Source organism: Astyanax mexicanus, chromosome 24 (genome assembly GCF_023375975.1).
Source record: "Astyanax mexicanus isolate ESR-SI-001 chromosome 24, AstMex3_surface, whole genome shotgun sequence".
Taxonomy (NCBI): Eukaryota; Metazoa; Chordata; class Actinopteri; order Characiformes; family Acestrorhamphidae; genus Astyanax; species Astyanax mexicanus.
This window is the reverse complement of record NC_064431.1, coordinates 9875753-9900315: the sequence shown is the minus strand read 5'-3', so window position 1 is coordinate 9900315 and position 24563 is coordinate 9875753. Positions and strand designations below refer to the sequence as shown.

General features: G+C 43.9%; 1 protein-coding gene across 1 annotated transcript in view; it reads left to right on the top strand.

Annotated features, from left to right (window-relative positions):
- The first annotated feature begins 677 nt into the window (after positions 1-677).
- cfap107 (cilia and flagella associated protein 107) overlaps positions 678-24563 on the top strand; it is a 67053-nt gene continuing 43167 nt past the window's right edge. The window contains exon 1 of the mRNA XM_007230593.3: positions 678-1058. Coding sequence (XP_007230655.2) covers positions 948-1058 — 111 coding nt within the window. The 5' untranslated portion in view covers positions 678-947. The remainder of the gene's footprint in view (positions 1059-24563) is intronic.

The window sequence follows — 24563 nt, the reverse complement described above, 5'->3', positions numbered from 1 at the left end:
ATGAGGACGAGCACTGTCCTGTTGTAATAGTGCCACTCTGCTTTTGTCTTGGAGACGTCCAATTAATCAGTGTGCAGAGCACTGTGGTCGGTGCCTAGATAAACAGTTTGTTGTCACATGTCCAGAAGGCCTGAAATAGGTTTTAATTTTGTATGATTCCAGATCCCTATTGATCTTCATTCCACTCACTTTGACAAACCAAAGTTAGTTTATTAAAGTTCTGCAGCCTACTCTACCTTTTCTAAACACACACTGGTTCCTGAAGCACTGTTCCTACATCAAAAATGCTCATCCACACTGAGATGGACTGGGATCAAAAAATGGCCATGTACCTTTTCCCCAAATAGGCCAACCAACTCTCTTGGAGGGAAAGGAAGGGGGGCATAATGTTGATTTTATCTACAATATGTGATTTGAATATAGAAAAATCTTTCACATTGTGCACTGGCATATGCATTGTGTTAAAATGCAAACTTTTGGTAAAATTGGGTTTTCATTAAATTATTTTGTAACATGCTGTCTGTCATATCTAAAAATATTTCACCAAAATATGCTTGATTAGTTTTTTTTAGTGTGATTCTATTTGGAATTCTATTTTTAAAACCCAACTTTGCTTAATCACAGCATCTGATACAGACAAGAAGAAAGCAAACAGATTCGAAAAGAGCTTGAAATGGGGTTCCAAATGGTCAAATTTCTCCATGTGGGCTTTCCCCTAGATACAGGTGAGGCCTCATTAAAGTGCAAGTTGCTTTTTATTATGCTGCGTTAAGAGATCCTTCACTGTGTGTTTTCTGCATCCATGGCAACAGGACTCGTCCTCTTTCCCCAGTGGATGGGCCACAATGGCCATATCATTTTTCAACTCTTATCCCGCTGTGGGAGCTTTAACAACCAGTTGAATGTAGGACCACGGACGTCCTGTACGAGCGACAGCAGCGAGCAGCATGCAGAAGAAGGACGTGGGTTTTAACAAATGGACCCAGCCGGGCTGGAGGATAGAGCCCAGGTATTCCAACAGAGTTCTGATTGGCAACTGGGTGGAGGAGAAGCTGCAGGTATTATTATAAACATAAGCTTACACTGTTCTGGCCAACACATAATAAACCTCTATAATATAAATACTGATTACTGTTAATCTAAAGAAGTCTAGTTTGAATTTTGCTATACATACAAATCACAGTTTTAGTACTAGACTTGTGTTGGGTTAGGGTTCCTTCCAAAGCCTTGCATTCACAACTTAACCCTTCGATGTTCTGCTCAACTTTTTGGTAGAGCACATTTAAGTTAGTATAACTAATAGGTAAAGGGTGTTGAACTGAACTCAACCTGTTCGTACCATCTGTGACAATCAGCTATAATACAGTACCAGTCAAAAGTGTAGACGCACCTTCTCATTTATATATATATATTTTTTTTTTTTCCTGCACAATTTCCTAAATGAATACTAAGTTCATCCAGACTATGGAATCATGTAGTAAGTAAAAGTGTTAAACCAACTTCAGAATGTAAACAGTCTTAAGAATGTAGGTGGCTCTTATCTGGGGTGCTGTTTTTTACCTAGTTGAGTAGTTCTTGGTATAATATGGATTAGAATATTAATCAAATAGGCCTATTCGCTGTATACCAACTCTACCTCTTCAAAACTTTACACCTGATGCCCTGTTAATTGAAAACCATTCCAGGTGACACCTACTCCTAAAGACTGAGAAAATGTCTCTCTCTCTCTCTCTCTCTCTCATATATATATACAGGTGCTGGTCAACAAATTAGAATAATTTGAAATAGTGCAATAATGAAAATTCTTTGAATGCATTTTTTGTGCAGAAAGCAAATCAGGTGTTCACCGCACCTGTCCTACTCGTTAGACTAATCACAGAACTAAAAAAATTTGCTTTCCAAAAGGCCAATTTAGGCCATTTAACTGTGACACTGTTGTTTTATTGAATTAGAATAATGGAGAAACCGTTTCATTGAATTAGAATAATTTTTATTATAATTACAATCATCACTTTCTCAGTATTTTGTGGCTGCCCCCTTGGCTTGTATGACTGCCTGAAGTCTCCGCGGCATCGATTTGACCAGCTTGTCGCAAGTTTCCGCACTCACAGCTTCCCAGGCAGTGGCGATGTTCTGCTTCAGTTGGTCCAGCGTAGTAGGCTTTCTGTCGCGAATTTTCCGCTTGACGATGGCCCAAAGGTTTTCAATGACATTGAGGTCAGGCAAGTTGGCCGGCCATGCCAAAACTTCAAGCTGTTTTTTAGTGAACCAATCTTTGGTCGACTTTGCCGCATGAGCCGGTGCAAGATCCTGTTGAAATATTAAGTCTTCTTCGCCGAACTGTTCCTCAACGGTCGGAATCAGGAACGTTTCCAGAACATCTTGATATACGGCAGCATTGACAGTCTCCTTGAGGAAGCAGAGTTTCCCTACACCTCGAGCGGACATGCATCCCCAGACCATAACGCTCTGGGGAAACTTGACGGATCGTTTCACGCACTCGTGGTTGTAGGTTTCGCCACCACGACGCCAGACACGAGGACCTTGGTCACCGAAGGAGATGCAGAAGCGTGATTCGTCACTGAAGACCACTTTCTTCAGCCGTTTCTCCATTTGTTTCTTGTTCAGCATCGGTTTTACTGCTGGAACGCGAGATTTGAAGCCGAGTTCGCGCAGACGATGGTAAGTGGTTGATCTGGAGACGTCAGCGCCGGTCTGCTTGTTTCACAAGTCGGTGAGCTCGGAAGTGGACTTGAACCGGTTGCTGACTGCGATCTTTCTTAGCTGCTTGTTGTCGCGAGCAGAAGTTTTTCGGACGCCGGAACAGTTGGTGCGCTTGCTGCAGTTTTTCTTGAGAGCTTTGCACACGGAAGACTGGCTGATGCCGAGCTGCTCAGCAATTTTAGTTTGGGTCAAGCCTTGTTGGCGAAGGGCTTGAATTTGAGCCACTATTCCGGTTGAGAGGTCGCGCTGCTTACCCATGATTGATTTTGCAACTTAGAAATTCTACTCAACCCTGACTTTATACTGCACAGTGAACACTCTTCACAGAAAACAAAAATTCGAGCATTTATTCTAATTCAATGAAACGGTTTCTCCATTATTCTAATTCAATAAAACAACAGTGTCACAGTTAAATGGCCTAAATGGGCCTTTTGGAAAGCTCAGCTGAGCAAATTTTTTTTCCAGGTAACGAGTTCTGTGATTAGTCTAACGAGTAAGACAGGTGCGGTGAACACCTGATTTGCTTTCTGCACAAAAAATGCATTCAAAAATTTCATGATTGCACTATTTCAAATTATTCTAATTCGTTGACCAGCACCTGTATATACAGTGAGTCCAAGAAGTATTTGATCCCTTGCTGATTTTCTTCGTTGGCCCACTAATAAAGACATGATCATTCTATACTTTTAATGGTAGATGTATTCTTACATGGAGAGACAGAATATTAAAAAGAAAATCCAGAAAAGAAATCTAAGGAATATATATTAATTGATTTGTATTTCATGGAGTGAAATAAGTATTTGATCCCTTAGTATTCATTAGCAGTTCTGGCTTTTACAGACCAGTTAGACACTCCCAATCAACTTGTTACCTGACCTGAAGCCACCTGTTCTCACTAATCACTTGTGTGAAAAACACCTGTCCACAGAATCAGACAGATCACACAGATTTCAAGTCTCCAACATGGGTAAAACCAAAGAGCTGTCACAGGACCTCAGAGTCAGAATTGTTGACCTTCACAAAGCTGGAAAGGGCTACAAAAAGATTAGTAAGGTGTTGGATGTGAAAGTAACAACTATTGGTGCAATTATCAGAAAGTTTAAAGAGTATAACATGACAATCAACAGACCTCGACCCGGTGCTCCAAAGAAGATTTCGCCTCGTGGGGTGGCAATGATGCTGAGAACGGTCGGAAATTGTCCTGCAACCACTCGGCAGGAGTTAGCAAATGACCTGAAGGCAGCTGGGACCACAGTTTGCAAGGAAACAATTGGCAACACTTTGCGCAACAATGGATTCACATCCTGCAGTGCCCGAAAGGTACCCCTGCTGAAGAGAGCACATGTGGAGGCGCGCCTCAAGTATGCCAATGATCATTTGAAAGATGAACCAAGTTATTGGGAGAAGGTTTTGTGGTCAGACGAGACCAAAATTGAACTTTTTGGCCTCAACTCCACCCGCCATGTGTGGAGGAAGAAAAATGCTGCCTATGACCCCAAGAACACTGTGCCCACCGTCAAGCATGGAGGTGGAAGCATAATGTTTTGGGGGTGTTTCTCTGCCAAGGGTACAGGGCTACTTCACCGCATCACTGGGAAGATGGATGGAGCCATGTACCGCACAATCCTGAGGGACAACCTCCTCCCCTCTGCCAGGGATCTGAAAATGGGCCGTGGTTGGGTCTTCCAACATGATAACGACCCTAAACATACAGCAAAGGCAACAAAGGATTGGCTCAAGAAAAATCACATTAAGGTCATGGAGTGGCCCAGCCAGTCGCCAGACCTCAATCCGATCGAAAATCTATGGAGGGAGCTGAAGGTCAGAGTTGCCAAGCGACAGCCCACCAACCTTCATGATTTAGAGAGGATCTGCAAAGAAGAGTGGGCCAAAATTCCCCCTGGTGTGTGTGCTAAACTTGTGGTTAACTACAACAAACGTCTCACCGCTGTGCTTGCAAACAAAGGCTTTGCCACTAAGTATTGAGTGTGTTTGGCAAGAGGGATCAAATACTTATTTTCCTCATTGAAATACAAATTAATTAAAATATATTCTTTAAAATTATATTCTGGATTTTTGTCTTGATATTCTGTCTCTCCATGTTAGAATATATCTACTATTAAAAGTGCAGAAGGATAGTGTCTTTATTAGTGGGCCAACGAAGAAAATCAGCAAGGGATCAAATACTTCTTGGACTCACTGTATATAGGACCAAAGAATGATGCACTCGATCTTATCTGGCAGATCTTACAACTATCTCTGAAAATTAGTCTACACTTCCGTGTAAATATACGGACTAGCTTCTGAGCCTTACCTGCCTCTGCTCACCTGATCAAGCTACCTGAGTCCTCGATCACAATGTTAACCGGCATGACCCACATCTGGTCCGTGCTTCTGTGGCTTCTCCAGGCATTCGTTTACCAAGCCGCGACAGGCTTGTTTCAGTGCTCGCTGATGAACTCCTCCAGCGCCGGTTACTGCCCCGCCAGAGATACATCCACCGCGGATCTCGCCGCAACTTCCACGAGGACTCATCGAAAGCAATAAAATCCGTCTGGTCCACTTCTCGCCGTCCACCACGCAACTTCAGCCGGGCTGTTGACCAGTGTTCTAGCCTGCTTAACTTCGGTCTTCTCAACATTCGCTCACTCACAAGCAAGGGACATCTCATCCAGGATCTCCTCATCGACTGTAAGCTTGACTTTCTCTGTTTAACCGAGACCTGGCAACAACCCAATGACTTTGTACAACTTAATGAATGCACTCCTCTGGGGTTTGTTTACATCTGCCAGCCTCTGTTCCTACCTACTCCTCTTTTGAATCAACAGTGTGTAAATTGTCTGGACATATTCCCACCATCATTACAACCGTTTATCATTCCCCAAAACAAAGCAACCACTTTCTCAATGACTTTGCTGCTCTGCTTACTCATCTCTCCACCCTCTCACCAAATAATATAGTGCTGGGAGATTTCAATATTCATATGGACAATATCAATAATCCTCTTACCAAAGACTTTACATCTTGTGTTAACAGTTTTGGATTCCAGCAGCATACAGATGTCCCCACTCACGCTAAAGGTCATATTTTGGACTTGATTTGCTGCTCTGGTGTCTCACCTTCTGACCTGATCAGTCTCCCTCTCTCCAAAATCTATTTACCTCCTCACAAACACTCACAACTCAACTACCCTTGAAGAGCTTGTATCACACTACAATACTGGACTCCACCACATTCTCAACTCCAATGCGCCACTAAAAACCAGGTCTGAAAACCAAAGGACGGCAACTTGAGCGGCTCTGTAAATAAACTGGCCTAACTATTCACAAGGACATTTACAAAAACCATATGCTACACTATAAGGACTGCATCACTGTATCTAAATTCAACTACTACACTAGCATAATCTGTTCTAGCGAAGGTAACAAGTCAAGTCAAGAATATCACCCAAGCCTCGGACTCCTGCCATCTCAGCTCTGCTCAACTGCCTTCTGTAACTCCCTCATGTCATTTTTCAATAAAAAGATTCTGAACATCCATAAACATCTCACTTCACAACCTACACTTGGCATATCTCCTGAATTTTCCCCTCCTGTCCACTCTTTTTCTTCGTTTAAGCTTCCCTCAAATTCAGAAATTTCAGATCTCATCTGTAAATCTAAACCATCCACCTGTCAGCTGGACACTCTCCCTACAGTCCTGGTCAAAGCATGCCTTCCTTCCTGGCTCCCTCTAATCTCTGCCATTATCCATTCTTCTCTCTCCACTGGAACTGTTCCTGCATCATTTAAAACCGCTGCAATAACCCAAATTTTAAAAAAAATCTGGTGCTGACCCCACAAATTTTAATAACCTCTGGTCAATTTCTGATCTACCCTTTGTCTCAAAAATCCTTGAGAAGGATTTAGTAGCAGCTCAACTACATACTTATCTGTCTTGCAATAACCTGTATGAACAGTTCCAATCTGGATTTCGCCCTCTCCACAGTACAGAAACCGCACTCATAAAAATCACTAATGACCTCCTTATGGCAGCTGATTCTGGTTTACTCTCCATCCTCATCCTTCTTGACCTTAGTGCAGAATTTGACTTCAGGTGTGCCCCAGGGCTCTGTCATTTATCTCCTTCCCCTTGGTAATATCTTTCGAAAATAAAACATCCATTTCCACTGTTACACGGATGACACCCAGCTCTACCTTGCCACCAAACCCACCTCCAATCTTCCACCCTCCTACATTACTGACTGTTTGGCTAAAATAAAATTATGGTTTAATTCAAATCTACTAAAACTAAACAGTGATAAAATCAATTCTATCCAAAACCGACAGTTTGTATATTAACATTCACAATTGCTCCGTTTCCTCTCCCCACAGGTAAAGAGTCTGGGTGTCATCCTGGACAGTGCTCTTCCATTTTAATCACGCATCAACATCATCACTGGGTCTGCCTACTTCCACCTTCGCAATATAAACTGACTTTGCCTTTCTCTTACTCATGCTACTGCCATTCTTGTACACAGCCTTGTTACTTCTTGATTAGACTATTGCAACTCTCTTCTCTTTGGTCTCACCAATCTCTCCATAAGATTTAATTGGTCCAGAATTCAGCTGCCCGTATCATCAGTAGAACCCCCACCTTCCACCACATCACTCCTGTTCTCCAACAGCTTCACTGGCTCCTGGTCAGGTTCCGCATCAATTACAAAATCCTTCTGCTCACCTTTAAAGCCATTCACAATCTTTCTCCACCATATCTCTCTAATCTTCTTCAGGTTGTAACTCCATCTCGCTCCCTTCGATCATCTTCCTCCATCCACCTGACTGTCCCCATCGCTCGCCTCACCACCATGGGGAGCAGAGCCTTTAGCCGCTCTAGAACTCTTTACCACCTCATATAAGACCAATTAAATTAAAGCTTGCCTATTCCGTCTGATAATTTCTTGCATTTTCTCATTTTTAACCAGTTTTTAATATTGTGTACTTTGTATGTTTTATTTGCACTTTGTAAGGTGTCCTTGAGTGACAGAAAGGCGCCTAAAATAAAAAGTATTATTATTCGTATTATAAAAATCTACTTGAGTAAAAGTAAAAAGGTACTTAATTTAAAATGTACTTTGAGTAAAAGTTACATAGTTACTTTTTAAATATTTGATGTAAAAAAGTAAAACAAATCATAAATTAAATCATTTTTAATGAACTAATATTCCACATGATAACTTGGACCTTTCAGGCAGTATTTGTTCAGACCACCCCATAAAATATTTTCAAAAACAAGTGGTATAGGTTTCTATGTTTCTTTTTTTCTTTACTGTTAAAAAGTTATGGTCATATAGGTGACTTTAAACCGCATTTTTATAGTTTTACAGTTCATTATTATTTTTTAACGTCTTCTTTGCTTTAACTGATTTTTTTCATGTTTTTGAAACATTTAAGCAGATTGTTTAATGTTCCCAATAAAAACTTAAGAATTATCATTAAAAACATGAAATCATACAAAAAAAATATTTGGTTGGCGCATATCGATGGGCAGCATAACTCGACAGAACACCGGCTCCCCCGCACAGACCCCAGACTACACAGCTGATTCACACAGCATCTCTCTCACTAACCGTAATAAACACTGCTGAGAAAAGTTTAGCTGCACTGCCATGGAGAAGAAAACAGCACAAACTGTGTGATAAAATGAGCGGAACATAAACACAGGGAACATTTATGAGGCATTTCTCTCCCCACCAAGACTTTCAGAAAGGTAAACTCAGTTTGTGCACGCAGGTTAAGCACGTAATGTAGCACAGCTCCGTTAGCAAGATTAGCTAGCTAACTAACTTGTTAGCTGACCTAGGCAGTTTGATATGTCAGTTTAGTTTAGCGTTGTTTAATGTCTAATAGGATCTATGTAATCCATGATCATTAGCTAAGGTATTTAGGTTATATTCGCCTCAATCGTCTGTTAACATTGCGGCGACAGACGCATTTCAGTTAAGTTTTTGTGAATTTAATATACTATTAATTTAGGCATTAATACACATTAGTTAATTAATTAACATACAGGATAACAAACACCTTTCGTCTCCATTAACCTTCACTGTTTTCAGACAACATTTAAGGAAGAATTCTGTCAAAGAATTTGCTTAGGTTGTACAATTTTTAATAAAGGGATTATTGTGCTGAATATTTTACTAAATACAGAAGATATATAAGTATAATCTGTGTAGCTGCATATGAGCGGAGATTACTGGTCTTTTGAAAGTAAATCCACAGCTAACCAGTGAGTTTAAAATATACATATAACGTTTTTTTACTCAGGAACGGGGAGTTTTCCAATGTAGTGAAGTAAATTACTTGTGTCAAAATGAACTTGAGTAAAAGTAAAATTTAAAAAAACTACTTTAAAAATTACAAATTAATCACAAAATCTACTTAAATACAGTAACGTGAGTAAATGTAATTCGTTACTTTCCACTTTCCATATATATATATTCTAATTGTAACTTAAAACCTACCTACCTACCTAACCTACCTACCTACCTACCTACCTACCGACAAAACAATCAACAAACAGAACAAAGAAAATTAACTCTTAACCCTTTAGTTCAGTCTATTAAGTTTGATTGGCGTACTGTACAGGAGGAACAAGTTCAGTTTTTAGCTGTTAATGTAGAACCCCTGAAAAAGGGGGAGAGAAACATCAGCCCACACAGAGAAGTGGTTTCCTCACTCTTGTATTGAACTGAATGAATTACAACATTTACAAGTAATTAATTATTTTACAATTTACAATTAGAACCATTTCGGGTAATAATTACTCCATTTTATGCACACACATGAATTGAACACTTGCTTGCATTGACCACACTGTGTATTCCATGGGAGCTAATACAGTACAGCTAGCGATCTAGCTAGCTAGCTCCCAGCTAGTCTCCACCAGTGTTGGGAAGGTTACTTTTAAAATGTAATCCCTTACAGATTACTGATTACATCACTCAAAATGTAATTTGTAACGTAATCAGTTACGTTACTTCAAGTGAGTAACGTAATCTGATTACTTTGGATTACTTTAAATATTGTCATTTTTTTAAGCCTGAATGAATGTAGCAACCACATATTGCATATTATTATTTTATTTTTCTTTCCAGTTAACAATAGATAAACAAATAAAACAGCCTTTTCAATCACTCTATAAAAATACTTATGAAACCATTTCATCAAACAATTTTATGAAACACTTCTATAAACTGATGATAAAACCATTTAAAACCAAACAATGTAACAACAACTGTAAGCTATCTATTTGCAGGTTTGCCACCAGTGTTAATTTTGACAACAAATTTTGAGTCTTGTGACGAAAATAGTATTTAGTTTTAGTCACAATTTAGTCATCTGAAATGTTTTTAGTTTTAGTCGACTTAATGTCATAAGAATATAGTCTACTAAAATTACAGTAAATTTAGTCGACTAAAATGTAAAGGGTGTAAATGTAAATGATTTTTCATCAGTTTCCTTGAATTATTAACTCTACACGTATACAAAATGAAACGTTTAATAACCAATTGAGTAATATTGTTAATGTTTGAAAGTGAAATATATTTATATATGATTTAATGTATATTATTATTATTATTGTAGGTGTGTGACTATACATATGTTACATTTAAGATTTTGCTCTAGAAATCAGGTCATAAAACATCTGAATAGTTAAATTAAAGTTTAAACAGAGCTGTAGATGCAAAAACAACTTTTAAAGGATCTAGTTTTATCTCCAGCACATCTACTGGAGCTACAGTCTATAAATGAGATCAAAACAAACATTCACACACTGTCCTGTAGAGATGCTCTCAGGATGTACTGAGAGACGTCATGAGTTAAAGTGAGAAACTGATGAGAAAGTGCTGTAAGGAACTTTACACAGACTTTTGGGTTCATAGATTCACTTATTTTATTGTTTTATTTTCGTTATATTATTGAGTTTCTTTCTGACCTGCTGCTGCTTTAACACTAGCTATATCTTTCCCACTGTGAGACTAAACAGATGATCTGATCTTAATGAGTGAGTTCTGTATCAGTTCTGTGTTTTAGTGCACTGCCGAGTTAAACACCCCATCAGCTCATGAAATAACATCAGCATTATCATCACATTATCTTGTTTTTCGCGACGTCAAAGGAGAAATATATCGACTCTCCCCTCTCTCTCTTCCTGCTGAACACTGTCGAGTTAACTTCCAGTCGAGCTCCGTAACGACAGGTTAATTCCCGGGTTTGTAACTGAGCGCGCGGCGCCTCCGCTAAAGTAGCAGTGATTGGATCTCTTCCTAACTGGTCCCTACCTTTCACAGAACTAAATCAGTTATGATTGGATTTCGTCCCTGCCAAACATTTTCGTCTCATTTTTATTCGTTGACCAAAATGTCAGTTAATTTCGTCTCGTCGTGTGTGCGGAGCCGCTGTCTGCCCCTCCTCTCTCTGTGTGTGTGTGCAGCGAGACGGGAGGAGGGGCAGACAGTTCCCTGTCATATCAGAGCGATTTCACACCAAAATGTTATTTGCGTTTTGTCGGTGTTGGATTGGAAGAGCAAAAATAGGAAAGTACCGCAATGTAACCCTTTTATTTTAGCAGAGTAACTGTAATCTGATTACCACTTACTGAAGCAGTAACTGTAACGGATTACAGTTACTCATAATTTGTAATCTGATTACGTAACGCCGTTACATGTAATCCGTTACTTCCCAACACTGGTCTCCACTGATCAAAAAACACACTAAATAACCATAAAAACAATGTAAGAACAGCAAAACAATCAAATAAACTCATTAACTATACATTTTTGTTCTAAAAAACGTGTTTTTATCAGTTTTTTACCTGAAAAAGGGGGAGAGAAACATCAGCCCACACAGAGAAGTGGTTTCCTCACTCTTGTATTGAACTGAATGAGGGCTAACAATGCGGGTGCTCCCCCTACTGGACGGTTCTGACAATTGTTTACAGTTTGAGTTTAGATATTTAGAACTAATTCAGATTAACGTTTACAGAGCTTTTAGATTAAAACTAACCATAAATTACATTAATGAATACTGACAAAAATATATTATTTTTCAGTACATTAACAACAATGTATAACAACAACAACAAAAAAAATCTTTCACAATAAAAGTCTAAAAAAAAGAAATCAAATATTCAGATTACATGTCTCAAACAATTATTAAATTAACTTTTTCTACTTAATTATTTAAACTATTATTAAATGAATTTCTTCTTTTTAATTGTTTGTAGTATTTTCAACCTACTACACACTACCCTACAAAAATAGATGTCGTCCCGACATCTTCTTTTAAACTTAAAATACAAATCAAGGGGGGGATATTTATTTTTAAACAAACAAGATAAATCAAAACAAATAAAACACGGGTAACGCAAAACAACAAGACTTGGGATAACAAACTAAGAAACACAGACTAAGAAACTAGGAAACATACGGGCAGCAAGGATACATACAGACTAAGGATCTCGGATACAGGATACTAAATATACAGGATGCAAAATACAAAAGACTCGACACTGAACATTCAAACAGAGGGGCTTAAATACAGGAGGGGAGTGAGAAACACCTGGGCTGGGATGACGAGGGGGCGGGGTTACAAACAGGACACAGGTGAGAACACTAATAGCTAGGGCAGGGCTGGGGCGGAGCTATGGTGGAGACAAAAACAACAACACAAGCACATGGCTGGGAACACTTGACAGGAAAACAGAGGGGCAGGAGCACAAGAGACCAAACGAGGGAGAAACAGAAGACAGACACGGGCTAAACTGTAACATAACCCCCCTTCAACGGCGCCACTGCCAGGGGCGCCGAGAGAGAGAGGGAACAGAGGAAGGGAACATAGACGGGACTAACGACCGAACAGGGGCTGAGACTGGACATGAGACTGGACACGAAACGGGGACAGGACCTGGAATGGAGACGGGACAGGGGACGGAGACTGGGACTGGACAGGGGACAGGACACAGGGCTGGACAGTAGACGGAGACTGGACGAAAGACTGGACAGGGGGCTGAGACTGAACAAACGACCGAGCAGAGGGCTGAGACTGGACAGGGGACACAGACTGGACATGGGGCAAGGACTGGACAAACGACTGGACAGGGGACCGAACAGGAGACGGAGACTGGGCAGCAGACCGAACAGAAGACGGGGACTGGACAAAACTGGACAGGGGAACTGGGACAAATACATGGACAGGGACGGACAAGAACATGGTGATGGGGACAGGAACAGAAACAGAGACTGAGATGGGTACAGGGACACAAACTGAGACAGGGACCAAAACAGGGAGAGACACGGGAACAAACAAAACTTGGGGATGCCCAGGACTGGCTAAAGTCTGTGGGGTAGTTAGAGGGGCCAGCCTGGGCACAGTTCTTGGGCAGAGGTCCGGGGGCCTTGGGGCGGGCCTAGGAGCCCGTGACCTGGGAGCAGGCCTGGGGATATGCCTGGGGGCATACAAAGTTCTGGAAGTGGGCACAGGGTCAGAGGCGGCCGGAGCCGCGGGCACAGGGTCAGAGGCGGCCGGAGCCGCGGGCACAGGGTCAGAGGCGGCCGGAGCCGCGGGCACAGGGTCAGAGGCGGCCGGAGCCGCGGGCACAGGGTCAGAGGCGGCCGGAGCCGCGGGAGCTGCTGGAGCTGGAGCTGGAGCTGGAGCTGGAGCTGGGGCAGCAGGTGCTGGAGCTGGAGCTGGGGCAGCAGGTGCTGGAGCTGGAGCTGGGGCAGCAGGTGCTGGAGCTGGAGCTGGGGCAGCAGGTGCTGGAGCTGGAGCTGGGGCAGCAGGTGCTGGAGCTGGAGCTGAGGCAGCAGGTGCTGGAGCTGGAGCTGGGGCAGCAGGTGCTGGAGCTGGAGCTGGGGCAGCAGGTGCTGGAGCTGGAGCTGGGGCAGCAGGTGCTGGAGCTGGAGCTGAGGCAGCAGGTGCTGGAGCTGGAGCTGAGGCAGCAGGTGCTGGAGCTGGAGCTGAGGCAGCAGGTGCTGGAGCTGAGGCTGGAGCTGGAGCAGCAGAAGCTGCTGGTGCTTGAGCTGGAGCTGAGGCTGGAGCGGCGGGTGCTGCTGGTGCTTGAGCTGGAGCTGAGGCTGGAGCGGCGGGTGCTGCTGGTGCTTGAGCTGGAGCTGAGGCTGGAGCGGCGGGTGCAGCTTGAGCAGGCGCGGCGGGTGCAGCTTGAGCAGGCGCGGCGGGTGCAGCTTGAGCAGGCGCGGCGGGTGCAGCTTGAGCAGGTGCGGCGGGTGCAGCTTGAGCAGGCGCGGCGGGTGCAGCTTGAGCAGGCGCGGCGGGTGCAGCTTGAGCAGGCGCGGCGGGTGCAGCTTGAGCAGGCGCGGCGGGTGCAGCTTGAGCAGGCGCGGCGGGTGCAGCTTGAGCAGGCGCGGCGGGTCTAGGAGCTCGTGACCTGGGAGTAGGCACAGGAGCAGAGGCTGGACCCCCAGGCACAAGAACTGGGGTAACAGCGGGCACAGAGTCAGAGGCGGCCGGAGCCGCGGGAACTGGGTCAGAGGCGGCCGGGGCCGCGGGAACTGGGTCAGAGGCGGCCGGGGCCGCGGGAACTGGGTCAGAGGCGGCCGGGGCCGCGGGAACTGGGTCAGAGGCGGCCGGAGCCGCGGGCACAGAGTCAGAGGCGGCCGGAGCCGCGGGCAGCGCTGAAGCAGAGGCGGCCGGAGCCGCGGGCAGCGCTGATGCAGAGGCGGCCGGAGCCGCGGGCAGCGCTGAAGCAGAGGCGGCCGGAGCCGCGGGCAGCGCTGAAACAGAGGCGGTGGGTCCTGCTGGCGTGGGCGCGGCAGGCACCGCTGACGTGGAGGCGGCTGCCACCGCGGGCTTGGAGGCGGCTGGCACCGCTGGCGAAGAAGCCGCTTCAGCGGGAGCTGAGAGTGCGGCTGCCGCCAAGATCCGGACAGGAGCTGCAGATTCAGCAGTGGGCGTGGTTGTCAACACCGGACCGGAGCTTGCTTCCGGAGCCGGAGTCGAAGATCTGGAAGCCAGCCGGGCTGGTGAGCTGGAAGCCGGTCGGGCTAGAGTGCTGGAAGTCGGCCGCACTGGAGAGCTGGAAGCCGGCCGCGCTGGAGTGCTGGAAGTCGGCCGCGCTGCAGAGCTGGAAGCCGGCCGCGCTGGAGAGCTGGAAGCCGGCCGCGCTGGAGTGCTGGAAGTCGGCCGCGCTGGAGAGCTGGAAGCCGGCCGAGCTGGAGAGTGCGGTGGAGCTAACATGCTAGTTAGCTTAGCTGGAGCTGGGCCGACACTCTCCACCCCGCGGAGAGGCGCCGGGAGCGGTTCATCCCCCCGAATTAGCTCCGCGAGGAACCGGAGATACTCCAGGTCCGCCTTCCTCGTGGCATTCCACTTTGCTACGTCCATATCTAGGTCGAGTCTTATGTTACACGGGAGACGGAGGGATGGAGGAGGACGTAAGTGCAAAGATATTTATTTTTAAACAAACAAGATAAATCAAAACAAATAAAACACGGGTAACGCAAAACAACAAGACTTGGGATAACAAACTAAGAAACACAGACTAAGAAACTAGGAAACATACGGGCAGCAAGGATACATACAGACTAAGGATCTCGGATACAGGATACTAAATATACAGGATGCAAAATACAAAAGACTCGACACTGAACATTCAAACAGAGGGGCTTAAATACAGGAGGGGAGTGAGAAACACCTGGGCTGGGATGACGAGGGGGCGGGGTTACAAACAGGACACAGGTGAGAACACTAATAGCTAGGGCAGGGCTGGGGCGGAGCTATGGTGGAGACAAAAACAACAACACAAGCACATGGCTGGGAACACTTGACAGGAAAACAGAGGGGCAGGAGCACAAGAGACCAAATGAGGGAGAAACAGAAGACAGACACGGGCTAAACTGTAACAAAAACAGTCCATACTCAGAAAAATGTTTGTGTGCATGTGTGATGTAACACAGTTCTTGCTTAGAAAAATGCTTGATTGCAGATGAGCAATGTGAAACAGTCCAGGCTCAACCTGAAAATCAGTTTAGGTGTATAACCAAGAGTCCACCTTAATAGTCCATCAACATGCAACAATTATCAAGAGTCTATATTCACTGTTTATTGCCAACCACAGTCATTTAATGTGCTTATCATGAACTGTCTATATGCACACTGCTTTTAAGGCAATTTGAGAGTGGTGTTTTGCTGAGAGTTTGACTAATAAAATGTCCTTAGCTCTCTAAACAGTCCATGTGTCCCTTTCTGAGCAATCCCTTGCTGAGAACTGTCCTTAGGGGTTAGGCTTATCTGAAACTAGTTCCTTTAGTCCAATTCCTAAGCTGTTAATTCAAGGGGTACAGATTTGTGTGTATGTATACTGAGGGATACACATCCAGGGGGGGCTGACTTGTACACCACTGTAGCTCCTTGGGGTGTATTGGTAAGGTGAACAATTTGCAATCTTGACATGTTGACAAGCAGGAGTTCCTGGCACATCATGTGTGAAACGCCTTGGTGGTCTTCTGTCTCTTTTAGTCAGCTTTAAGCTCTCTCCATGTTGTGTGGTTTCACTGTTTAGGCCACTCGTTGCAGGAAGTGGGTCACAGACAGACAGTTCTGCTTCTTCATTTATTACTTTAAGGGTTGTGTTTGGATCACGACCCAGTAACTGCTGTCCATGGTATGATGATTCCTGCTCTGTTGTGGGTTGGTGCTGAGGCAACTCCAGCTGTGCTGTTTGATCAGCTATCACCTCTGGCTGAGGTTCAAGATCTTCAACCCCTTTCTGCTGTTCGACGAAGTGACTTATTGAACTGAGTATTGCACCTTTCAGTTTTCTGGTTTAGTTGCAAGGTTTCAGTGAATGGTAACGGGTAGTACTCATCCTCACTATCACTCTCTTCTATTGTCTCTGTTGAAGTCACCCTTTCCACATTCTTTTTCTTTGGTACAGATTTGTTTTTGGGAGTTAGGCTTGGTTTTGGGTCCTGTTCAAAAGGTAAGTGTTCACACGGCATAAGGAGGTTGCGATGAAGTACTCTGGATCTCCCCTTGCCTTGTTCAGGTTTTACTTCATAGATGGGCACATCCTCTCCACTCTGTTGAATGACAACATGAACCCCTTCTTCCCAGTAACTTCTGAGCTTGCCTGGGCCTCCGCGTGGAGTCAGGTTCTTTACTAGCACTCTGTCCCCCGGTTTCAGTTCTGTGCACCTTAATTTTGCATCATAATTTCTTTTGTTCCTCTTTTAACATTTTTTGATGTTTTCCTTTACAATTTCATATGCCTCTTGCATACCTTGTTTCCATTGCTCTGCATACTGGATCGAATTGTTGGCCCTGTTGTCAGTCATCAATCCAAAGAGTGCATCGACGGGGAGTCTTGGAGATCTTCCGAATAAAAGGAAAAAAGGAGAAAAACCCAGTGGTTTCACATTTGGTGCAGTTATATGCATAGATTAGTTTGTTGAGTGACTCCTTCCAGTTAGACTTCTGTGACTCAGTCAAAGTTCTCAACATTTGCAGCAGTGTACGATTTAGCCTCTCCACTTGGCCATTTCCTTCAGGGTGGTAAGGGCTTGATCTAGACCCTGCAGTGCCACTGTACTTTCTCAGTTGTGTGAAAAGCTGGTTCTCAAACTCTCCACCCTGATCATGGTGGATACGGGCAGGAAATCCAAACCTCATGGCAAAGTCATTAAAGAGGCGATCAGCCACAGTTTTTCCAGACTTGGATGTTGTCGCATAAGCTTGGGCAAATCTAGTAAAATTATTCACAATCAGGAGAATTTATTCATATCCACCCTTGCATTTTTCGAGGTGCAGAAAATCTATAGAGTTCAAAAGGTTTGGTTGTGATGATACTTTTGAGAGGGGCTCTTGTTTCTCTGCTGGTTTTTTTTGTTTGAGGCAAGTACATGTTCTGAGGACATAATGCTCAATATCCCTTTGCATATGAGGCCAGAAAAATCTGTCTCTCACCAAGCTTAATGTGCGGTCAAGTCCTTGATGTCCCATGTCATTGTGCAACATCTGAAGGGCCATATGTCTGAATTTTTCAGGTAATACCAGCTGTGTTCTCTGTCCAGTTTTACGGTAAAGAATGCCATCTTCATTTAATACAAGCTTATCCCAGTCCCTCACCAGACATTTAATTGAGGAGTTTACTGGGTGTCGTTGTTGGGGAAGAGGTTTTGTTCCTGAACGAATATACACAATGACTGGCCATATGTCAGTGTCTTCTGTCTGTGCTTGTTGGATCTCTGTCTTTGACAGGGGTGTGATGGAAGAAACACCAGGATTTTCCTCTGGTGTACTCTGAGGGGACACTGCCATAGACCATGGTATTTCAGGGCCGAGCTGTGCTTCAACAGCTTGCACTGTTGCATTCACTGAATCTGAAGATAATTCTTCAGTGCATTCTTGCATCACTGTTGCAATGTCAACTGGCATCCTGGAGAGGGAATCAGCATCAATGTTTTCTTTCCCTGGCCGATATCTAATTGTAAAATGAAAGTCTGCTAACTCAGCGACCCATCAGCTACCAGTGGCATTGAGCTTGGCTGATGACAGAACATAGGTAACAGGATTGTTGTCACTGAATACAGTAAATGTTGGGGCATAATAGAGGTAATCTCTAAATTTTTCAGTGACTGCCCACTTTAGAGCAAGAAATTCCAGTTTTCCACTATGCAAGTGGTAATTCTTCTCTGCTCCAGTCAACGTTCTTGAGCCATAGGCAATTACCCTTAGCTTACCATCCTGCTTCTGGTAGAGCACGGCTCCCAACCCTGCATTAGAAGCATCAGTGTGTAGAACAAAAGGTTGAGAGAAATCAGGGAAACCTAGGATGGGTGGCAGGACCAGGCAATCAATTAACTTCTCCAGTATATGTTGATGCTCATTGGTCCAAGTGATGGGCTGCTGAGAGGGCACACCTCGGTTGTTTAAGTTTCTTTTCTCTCTGTTGCCTCTCGGATTCTGGTTTAAGTCATTGTCTGGTGCCCTTTTCAACAAGTTATACAAAGGGTTAGCGATACGTGAAAAATCCTTAATACATTGGCGATAATCTTTCAGAGCTGTGACAGCCATGGTGTCTGCAGGATCCATGCGACTTCCTTCAGCTGATACAATTCTTCCTAGGTATCGCACCTCACCTTTAAATAACTCACATTTTTTGGGTTTAAGCTTTACTCAATTACTGCTTAAACGCTGAAGCACTTTTCGCATGGCATCCACATGTTCATCAAATGTTTTTGTGAAAATCAGGACATCATCGAGGTATGGCACACAAATCTCATCTGTAAGGCCCTCAAGACATGTTTCCATACAACGTTGGAATGCAGAAGGTCCGTTAGTGAGCCCAAAAGGGACCCGTACCCACTCATATAACCCCCACGGTGTAACAAACGCGGTGAGGTGCCTGCTGTCTTTTGCCATGAATCCCTGATGGTATGCTTTACCTTGATCCAGAAGGGAGAACCAAGCATTACCACCCAGCCCATCCAAAATATCTTGCACCCTTGGAATCGGCTGCCGATCAGGCACTGTCTTCCTGTTGAGATCTCGGTAATTAATACAAAGACGTATGGTTCCGTCTTTCTTTCTCACACACACAATTGGAGAAGCATAAGATGACCTAGATTTTTCTACCCAGCCCTGTGCGATCAAGTCATGCAGATAGTCTTTCATTTCTTGATATAGGGGTTTTGGAACTGAGATGTAAGTATGTGCCACCGGCTCTTGATCTGTAAGTGTTATGCTTAGCTGAAGGTTTCTGATACAGCCAATGTCATTATCAGATTGAGAGAATGAATGACACTCCTCCCGTAACATCTGCTTTACAATTTGCTGTTGGTTTGCATCCAAATGACTTACATCAACTGGGGGATCCCAGGTGTCACTTGTACATTCTCCATTCATGTCTCCAGCTTGAGGTTGGACTGCAGCAACATTGGCTGTGTTTTCTTGTACAGTAATAGGAAATACAGACTTTACCGACTGTACAGTGCCAAGAATGGTTTTACCGTCCAAAATGATGTCATGCTCAGTTCCATTTTGCACAACAACAGTAATGTATGAGCGGGAACCCCTGTGAAGTGTTAGTAAGGTCTCTGACATCTCAAGACCATCAGGCCACTGCAGAGTAACATCTGGTTCAAAGAGTAAAGTCACATCCTCTTTAACTGAGGGCATCCGTACGTGACATTCGATTTGTCGGATTGACTTCCTGGGTACTGTCACTTTTTCTTTTGTCGTCTTTACACAGTACATATTGGAATCTTCACTGTTGATCAAGTTGATAAAAGCATGCACTTTTGCAACTTGGGAATGCTGCTCGGACAGTGTCATACAATGGTTCTCTGTCCCTTCTCTTGGTTCTTTGTTGTTCATTGCTTAACAATCTGTTCAATAACATTGAACCCAATGATTGGATGAGATAAATGGCTACCTTGCATGATGAGGACAGGAATGTTAATTTCAGTTGCACTGGAACCATGTGAGGCTAATCTGAAAGTGATCTCAACCCATCCTACATATGGCAGATTTGAGCCATTAGCTGTTACCAACTTAAGTGCATCAGGTGCTTCTATTACCTCAGTCACATTTCTTAGAGCTACTTCTGGAATATACATTTCCTTCCAGTGTTCATCAATAATACATACTTGAGAGCCTGTGTCCCACAATGCCTCATTTTTATGTCCTTGTAAATAACATTCCACCAGACACTGTCTACCTACTAAGGAAGTCACAGAGGAATGCTGATTGACACGACACTGGGCCACTTGGACCTCGACAGTTGGATCAGGCTGGTAATAATAATAATAATACATTTTATTTGTAGTGCACTTTACATTTGGACACACATCTCAAAGTGCTACATAGTAAAAAGCAAAGTAAAAAAACACTATAAAACCACCAATTAATTAAGAATGGTAAGTTCTTCTAAAAAGAAAGGTTTTTAGTCCTTTGTTAAAGCTATCTATTGACTGAGGAGCTCTCAACTAGTCAGGTAGCGCATTCCACAAGCGAGGTGCGGCAGAGCAAAAAGCCCTATCCCCCATGGTACTGAGCTTAGTTCTGGGGAGGAGGAGACGGTTTGAATTTGCAGAGCGAAGGGATCGTGATGAGGTTTGCGGTGTGAGAAGTTCTTTCAGGTATGGAGGAGCATTGCCATGTATGCACTGGTAGGCAAGGAGGGAGACCTTGTATTCGATTCTGACAGAGACAGGAAGCCAGTGAAGTGATTGAAGAACAGGTGTAATATGTTCAGGTTTCCGTACTCTCTTCAGGATTCGAGCAGCACTGTTCTGAATATACTGTAGTCTCTGAAGGCTCTTGTTTGGGAGCCCAATAAAAAGTGCATTGCAGTAATCCAGTCTTGAAGAAACAAATGCGTGAACCAGCTTTTCAGCGTCTGACACAGTGAGGGTAGGGCGGAGTTTGGCAATGTTTCTAAGATGATAAAAAGAAATCTTACAGAGGTGTTTGATATGGGATTCAAAGTTTAGTTGTTGGTCTAATTTTATGCCAAGATTGGTAACTGTCGTGGTGAGTGGTGTGACCTGATACTGTAACACTGGCTATGGGAGATGACTGGATCTGATGTGGCGTGCCAATCAACATCACTTCCGTTTTTGCACCGTTCAGCTGAAGAAAGTTGCTTTCCATCCACGCTTTTATCTCATCCAAGCAGTCAGCAAGTATTGAAGTGGACGAAGATGGGAATGAAGCAGCAGTGCAGGAGGACGTTGTGTCAATTCGAATGTAGAGTTGAATATCGTCAGCATAGCAGTGAAATGGTATTCCATGTTGATTAATAATTTGACCAAGGGGAAGCATGTATAAAGTAAAGAGGATGGGCCCCAGTACTGACCCCTGGGGAACCCCATAGGTCACTGCATATGACTGAGACTTTGCCGATCCAATAGAAATGTACTCAGCTCTGCCAGTGAGATAGGACTGAAACCAAGCAAAAGCGGCATCTGTGAGTCCGATGTGTTTTAACCGGTCGAGAAGTATACCATGGTCAATTGTGTCAAAAGCCGCTGACAGATCGAGGAGAATGAGCAGGGAAGGAGAGCCAGAATCAGCTGTCATCAGAAGGTCGTTGGTGACTCTAACGAGAGCCATTACTGTACTGTGAGCCGGACGAAACCCAGACTGGAATTTTTCGAAGAGGTTATTGTATTTAAGGTGGTCCTGAAGATGAGTAGCAACAACTTTTTCCAATACCTTGGATAGAAAAGGAAGATTGGATATAGGCCTATAATTTGAAAGAACATCAGGATCCAGAGTTGTTTTTTTAAGAAGTGGTCTGATTATGGCAGTTTTTAATGAGACTGGTACATGGCCAGCTTGTAGAGACTGATTTATTACTTTTGTAATCATAGGACCTATGGCAGGGATGGGTGCTTTTACTAAGGCTGTTGGAAAAGGGTCCAGAGCACATGTGGAGGATCTCATCTTTCTGATGATGTCTTCAACCTTTTGTTGCGTGACTTCAGGGAAGCACTTTAGAGGCTTGGAGACCTTTAACTGTGTATTTGAAGTCTGCATGGGTGGATTTGTGTTGCCAGTTAGGTTAGTACGTATTAAGTCTGTTTTAGTCTTGAAAGTGGCCATGAAATCATTACAGCGCTCTTCATTAATTCCATTTAATGAAGGAACCCGTGGTTTGAGGAGATGATTTATAGTAGAGAAAAGCTGCTTAGAGTTTCCCATACTGTTGTTTATGATGCCTGAATAGAACTGTGAGCGAGCCTCTCTGATGGACCTCGAGTATGTCCTTTGGTGTTCCCGGTAAGCCACTCTATGGACAGTGAGGCCGGAAATCTTGCAGCGCCGTTCAAGGACACGCCCAGCTGTCTTCATTTTCCGTAGTGCTTGGGTAAACCAAGGAGCGGAACGGGAGAAAGTAACTGTTCTTATTTTCATAGGGGCATGAAGATCCAAGATGCTGCTCAATGATTTATTATAAAAGTCCACTGCATCACTGACTGATGCAAAACTTACAGGGCAGCCTAAACAAAGGAGATGCTGTAAGTCATCTGTCAAGGTAACTGAGTTGATGTTTTTCAGATTTCTAAAGCAGATTTCACGTTTGGGTCTGATGAGGGGTGATGCAGATGTCAGTTCCAGGGAGATGGCCTTATGATCAGACACACCCAAATCATAGGCAGACAAACTACTTACAGGGGCAGAGTCAGTAATCACCAGATCAAGGGTGTGCCCTTTGGTATGTGTCGGTACATCAGCTAATTGTGTGAGGTTAAAACAGTCCAGTACTTGCAGAAATTCAGATGCTAAGCGACAGGAGGGGGTATCAACATGAATGTTAAAATCCCCCAGCATTAAAATCTTTGTAGATGAAGTGCACAAGGTTGACAGAAGGCTGTACATATCCGAGATAAAGGACGATTTAAGTTTGGGTGGCCGATAGATGAGCGATATTGTCACAGAAGAAGGAAATTTGAGTCTAAAGGCCAATCCTTCGAAAGAAGACAGCTCAGGTAGGGGTAATGGAGATAGATCCAGATCGTTGTGATAGATCACAGCCGGACCGCCACCACGACCAGTATTGCGGGGTTTCTGAAAATAGCAGTAGCCTGAAGGACAGGTTTCATTTAAAACAGAAAAAACCTCAGGTTGATGCCAGGTTTCAGTAATACACATTAAATCCAGAGACTTGTCCAAGATATGGTCATGAATAAGGCAGGATTTGTTTGTTAATGATTGTGCATTAAGCAGCTCTACTTTAAGGTTTCATGGGGCTCTGGATCTCTGTATTGGTTGAAGAAGGTTAAAATCCACTCTGCGTTTTCTATCCTGCTCAGCAGGTAGCGTTGTCCGGTTAAAATCCACTCCGCGTTTTCTATCCTGCTCAGCAGATAGCGTTATCCGGTTAAAATCCACTCCGCGTTTTCTATCCTGCTCAGCAGATAGCGTTGTCATGGAGACTGTAATGGTTCTAGTCTGAGAAGCAGCAGTGCTCTGATGACGTACTTGCGATGCGACAGCTCGCGCAGCTGACCAGAAGGATGGAATAGCTTCTTCAGTCCGTGAGTAAACAAACTTTCTTTTAGATGCCCTGTGGATGTAGCGAGGCTGCCGAAGTAGTCCAAGTTCTTTAATAACTGGCATACACGCTGGAATAGTGCGATTGTTGAGTTTCATCAGCTGGTTGACAGAGTAATTCCGCATTGTGTCGCTACTAAGGAGCCTCGCCGTCAGCTGTGTATGTACAGTTGCGGAAATAAAATCCAGAATGTAAAATAATAATAAAAATGACGGTCACCAGAAGCGTGGTGTTATTAACCTCGCATTAATTAGATGAGTACAGCTCATCTAATTTAATTTAACTTGTACTAAGGTAAAACAATAAAACTAAATCCATAGGAAGTGTGGAGAAGCGGCGACCAGTACACGCCAGCGTCCTCTCCCTCTCCCTCTGATGTCTGTCTCCACAGTAATGTATGAGCGGGAACCCCTGTGAAGTGTTAGTAAGGTCTCTGACATCTCAAGACCATCAGGCCACTGCAGAGTAACATCTGGTTCAAAGAGTAAAGTCACATCCTCTTTAACTGAGGGCATCCGTACGTGACATTCGATTTGTCGGATTGACTTCCTGGGTACTGTCACTTTTTCTTTTGTCGTCTTTACACAGTACATATTGGAATCTTCACTGTTGATCAAGTTGATAAAAGCATGCACTTTGCTTTTCTTTAAACTTGGGAATGCTGCTCGGACAGTGTCATACAATGGTTCTCTGTCCCTTCTCTTGGTTCTTTGTTGTTCATTGCTTAACAATCTGTTCAATAACACTGAACCCAATGATTGGATGAGATAAATGGCTAC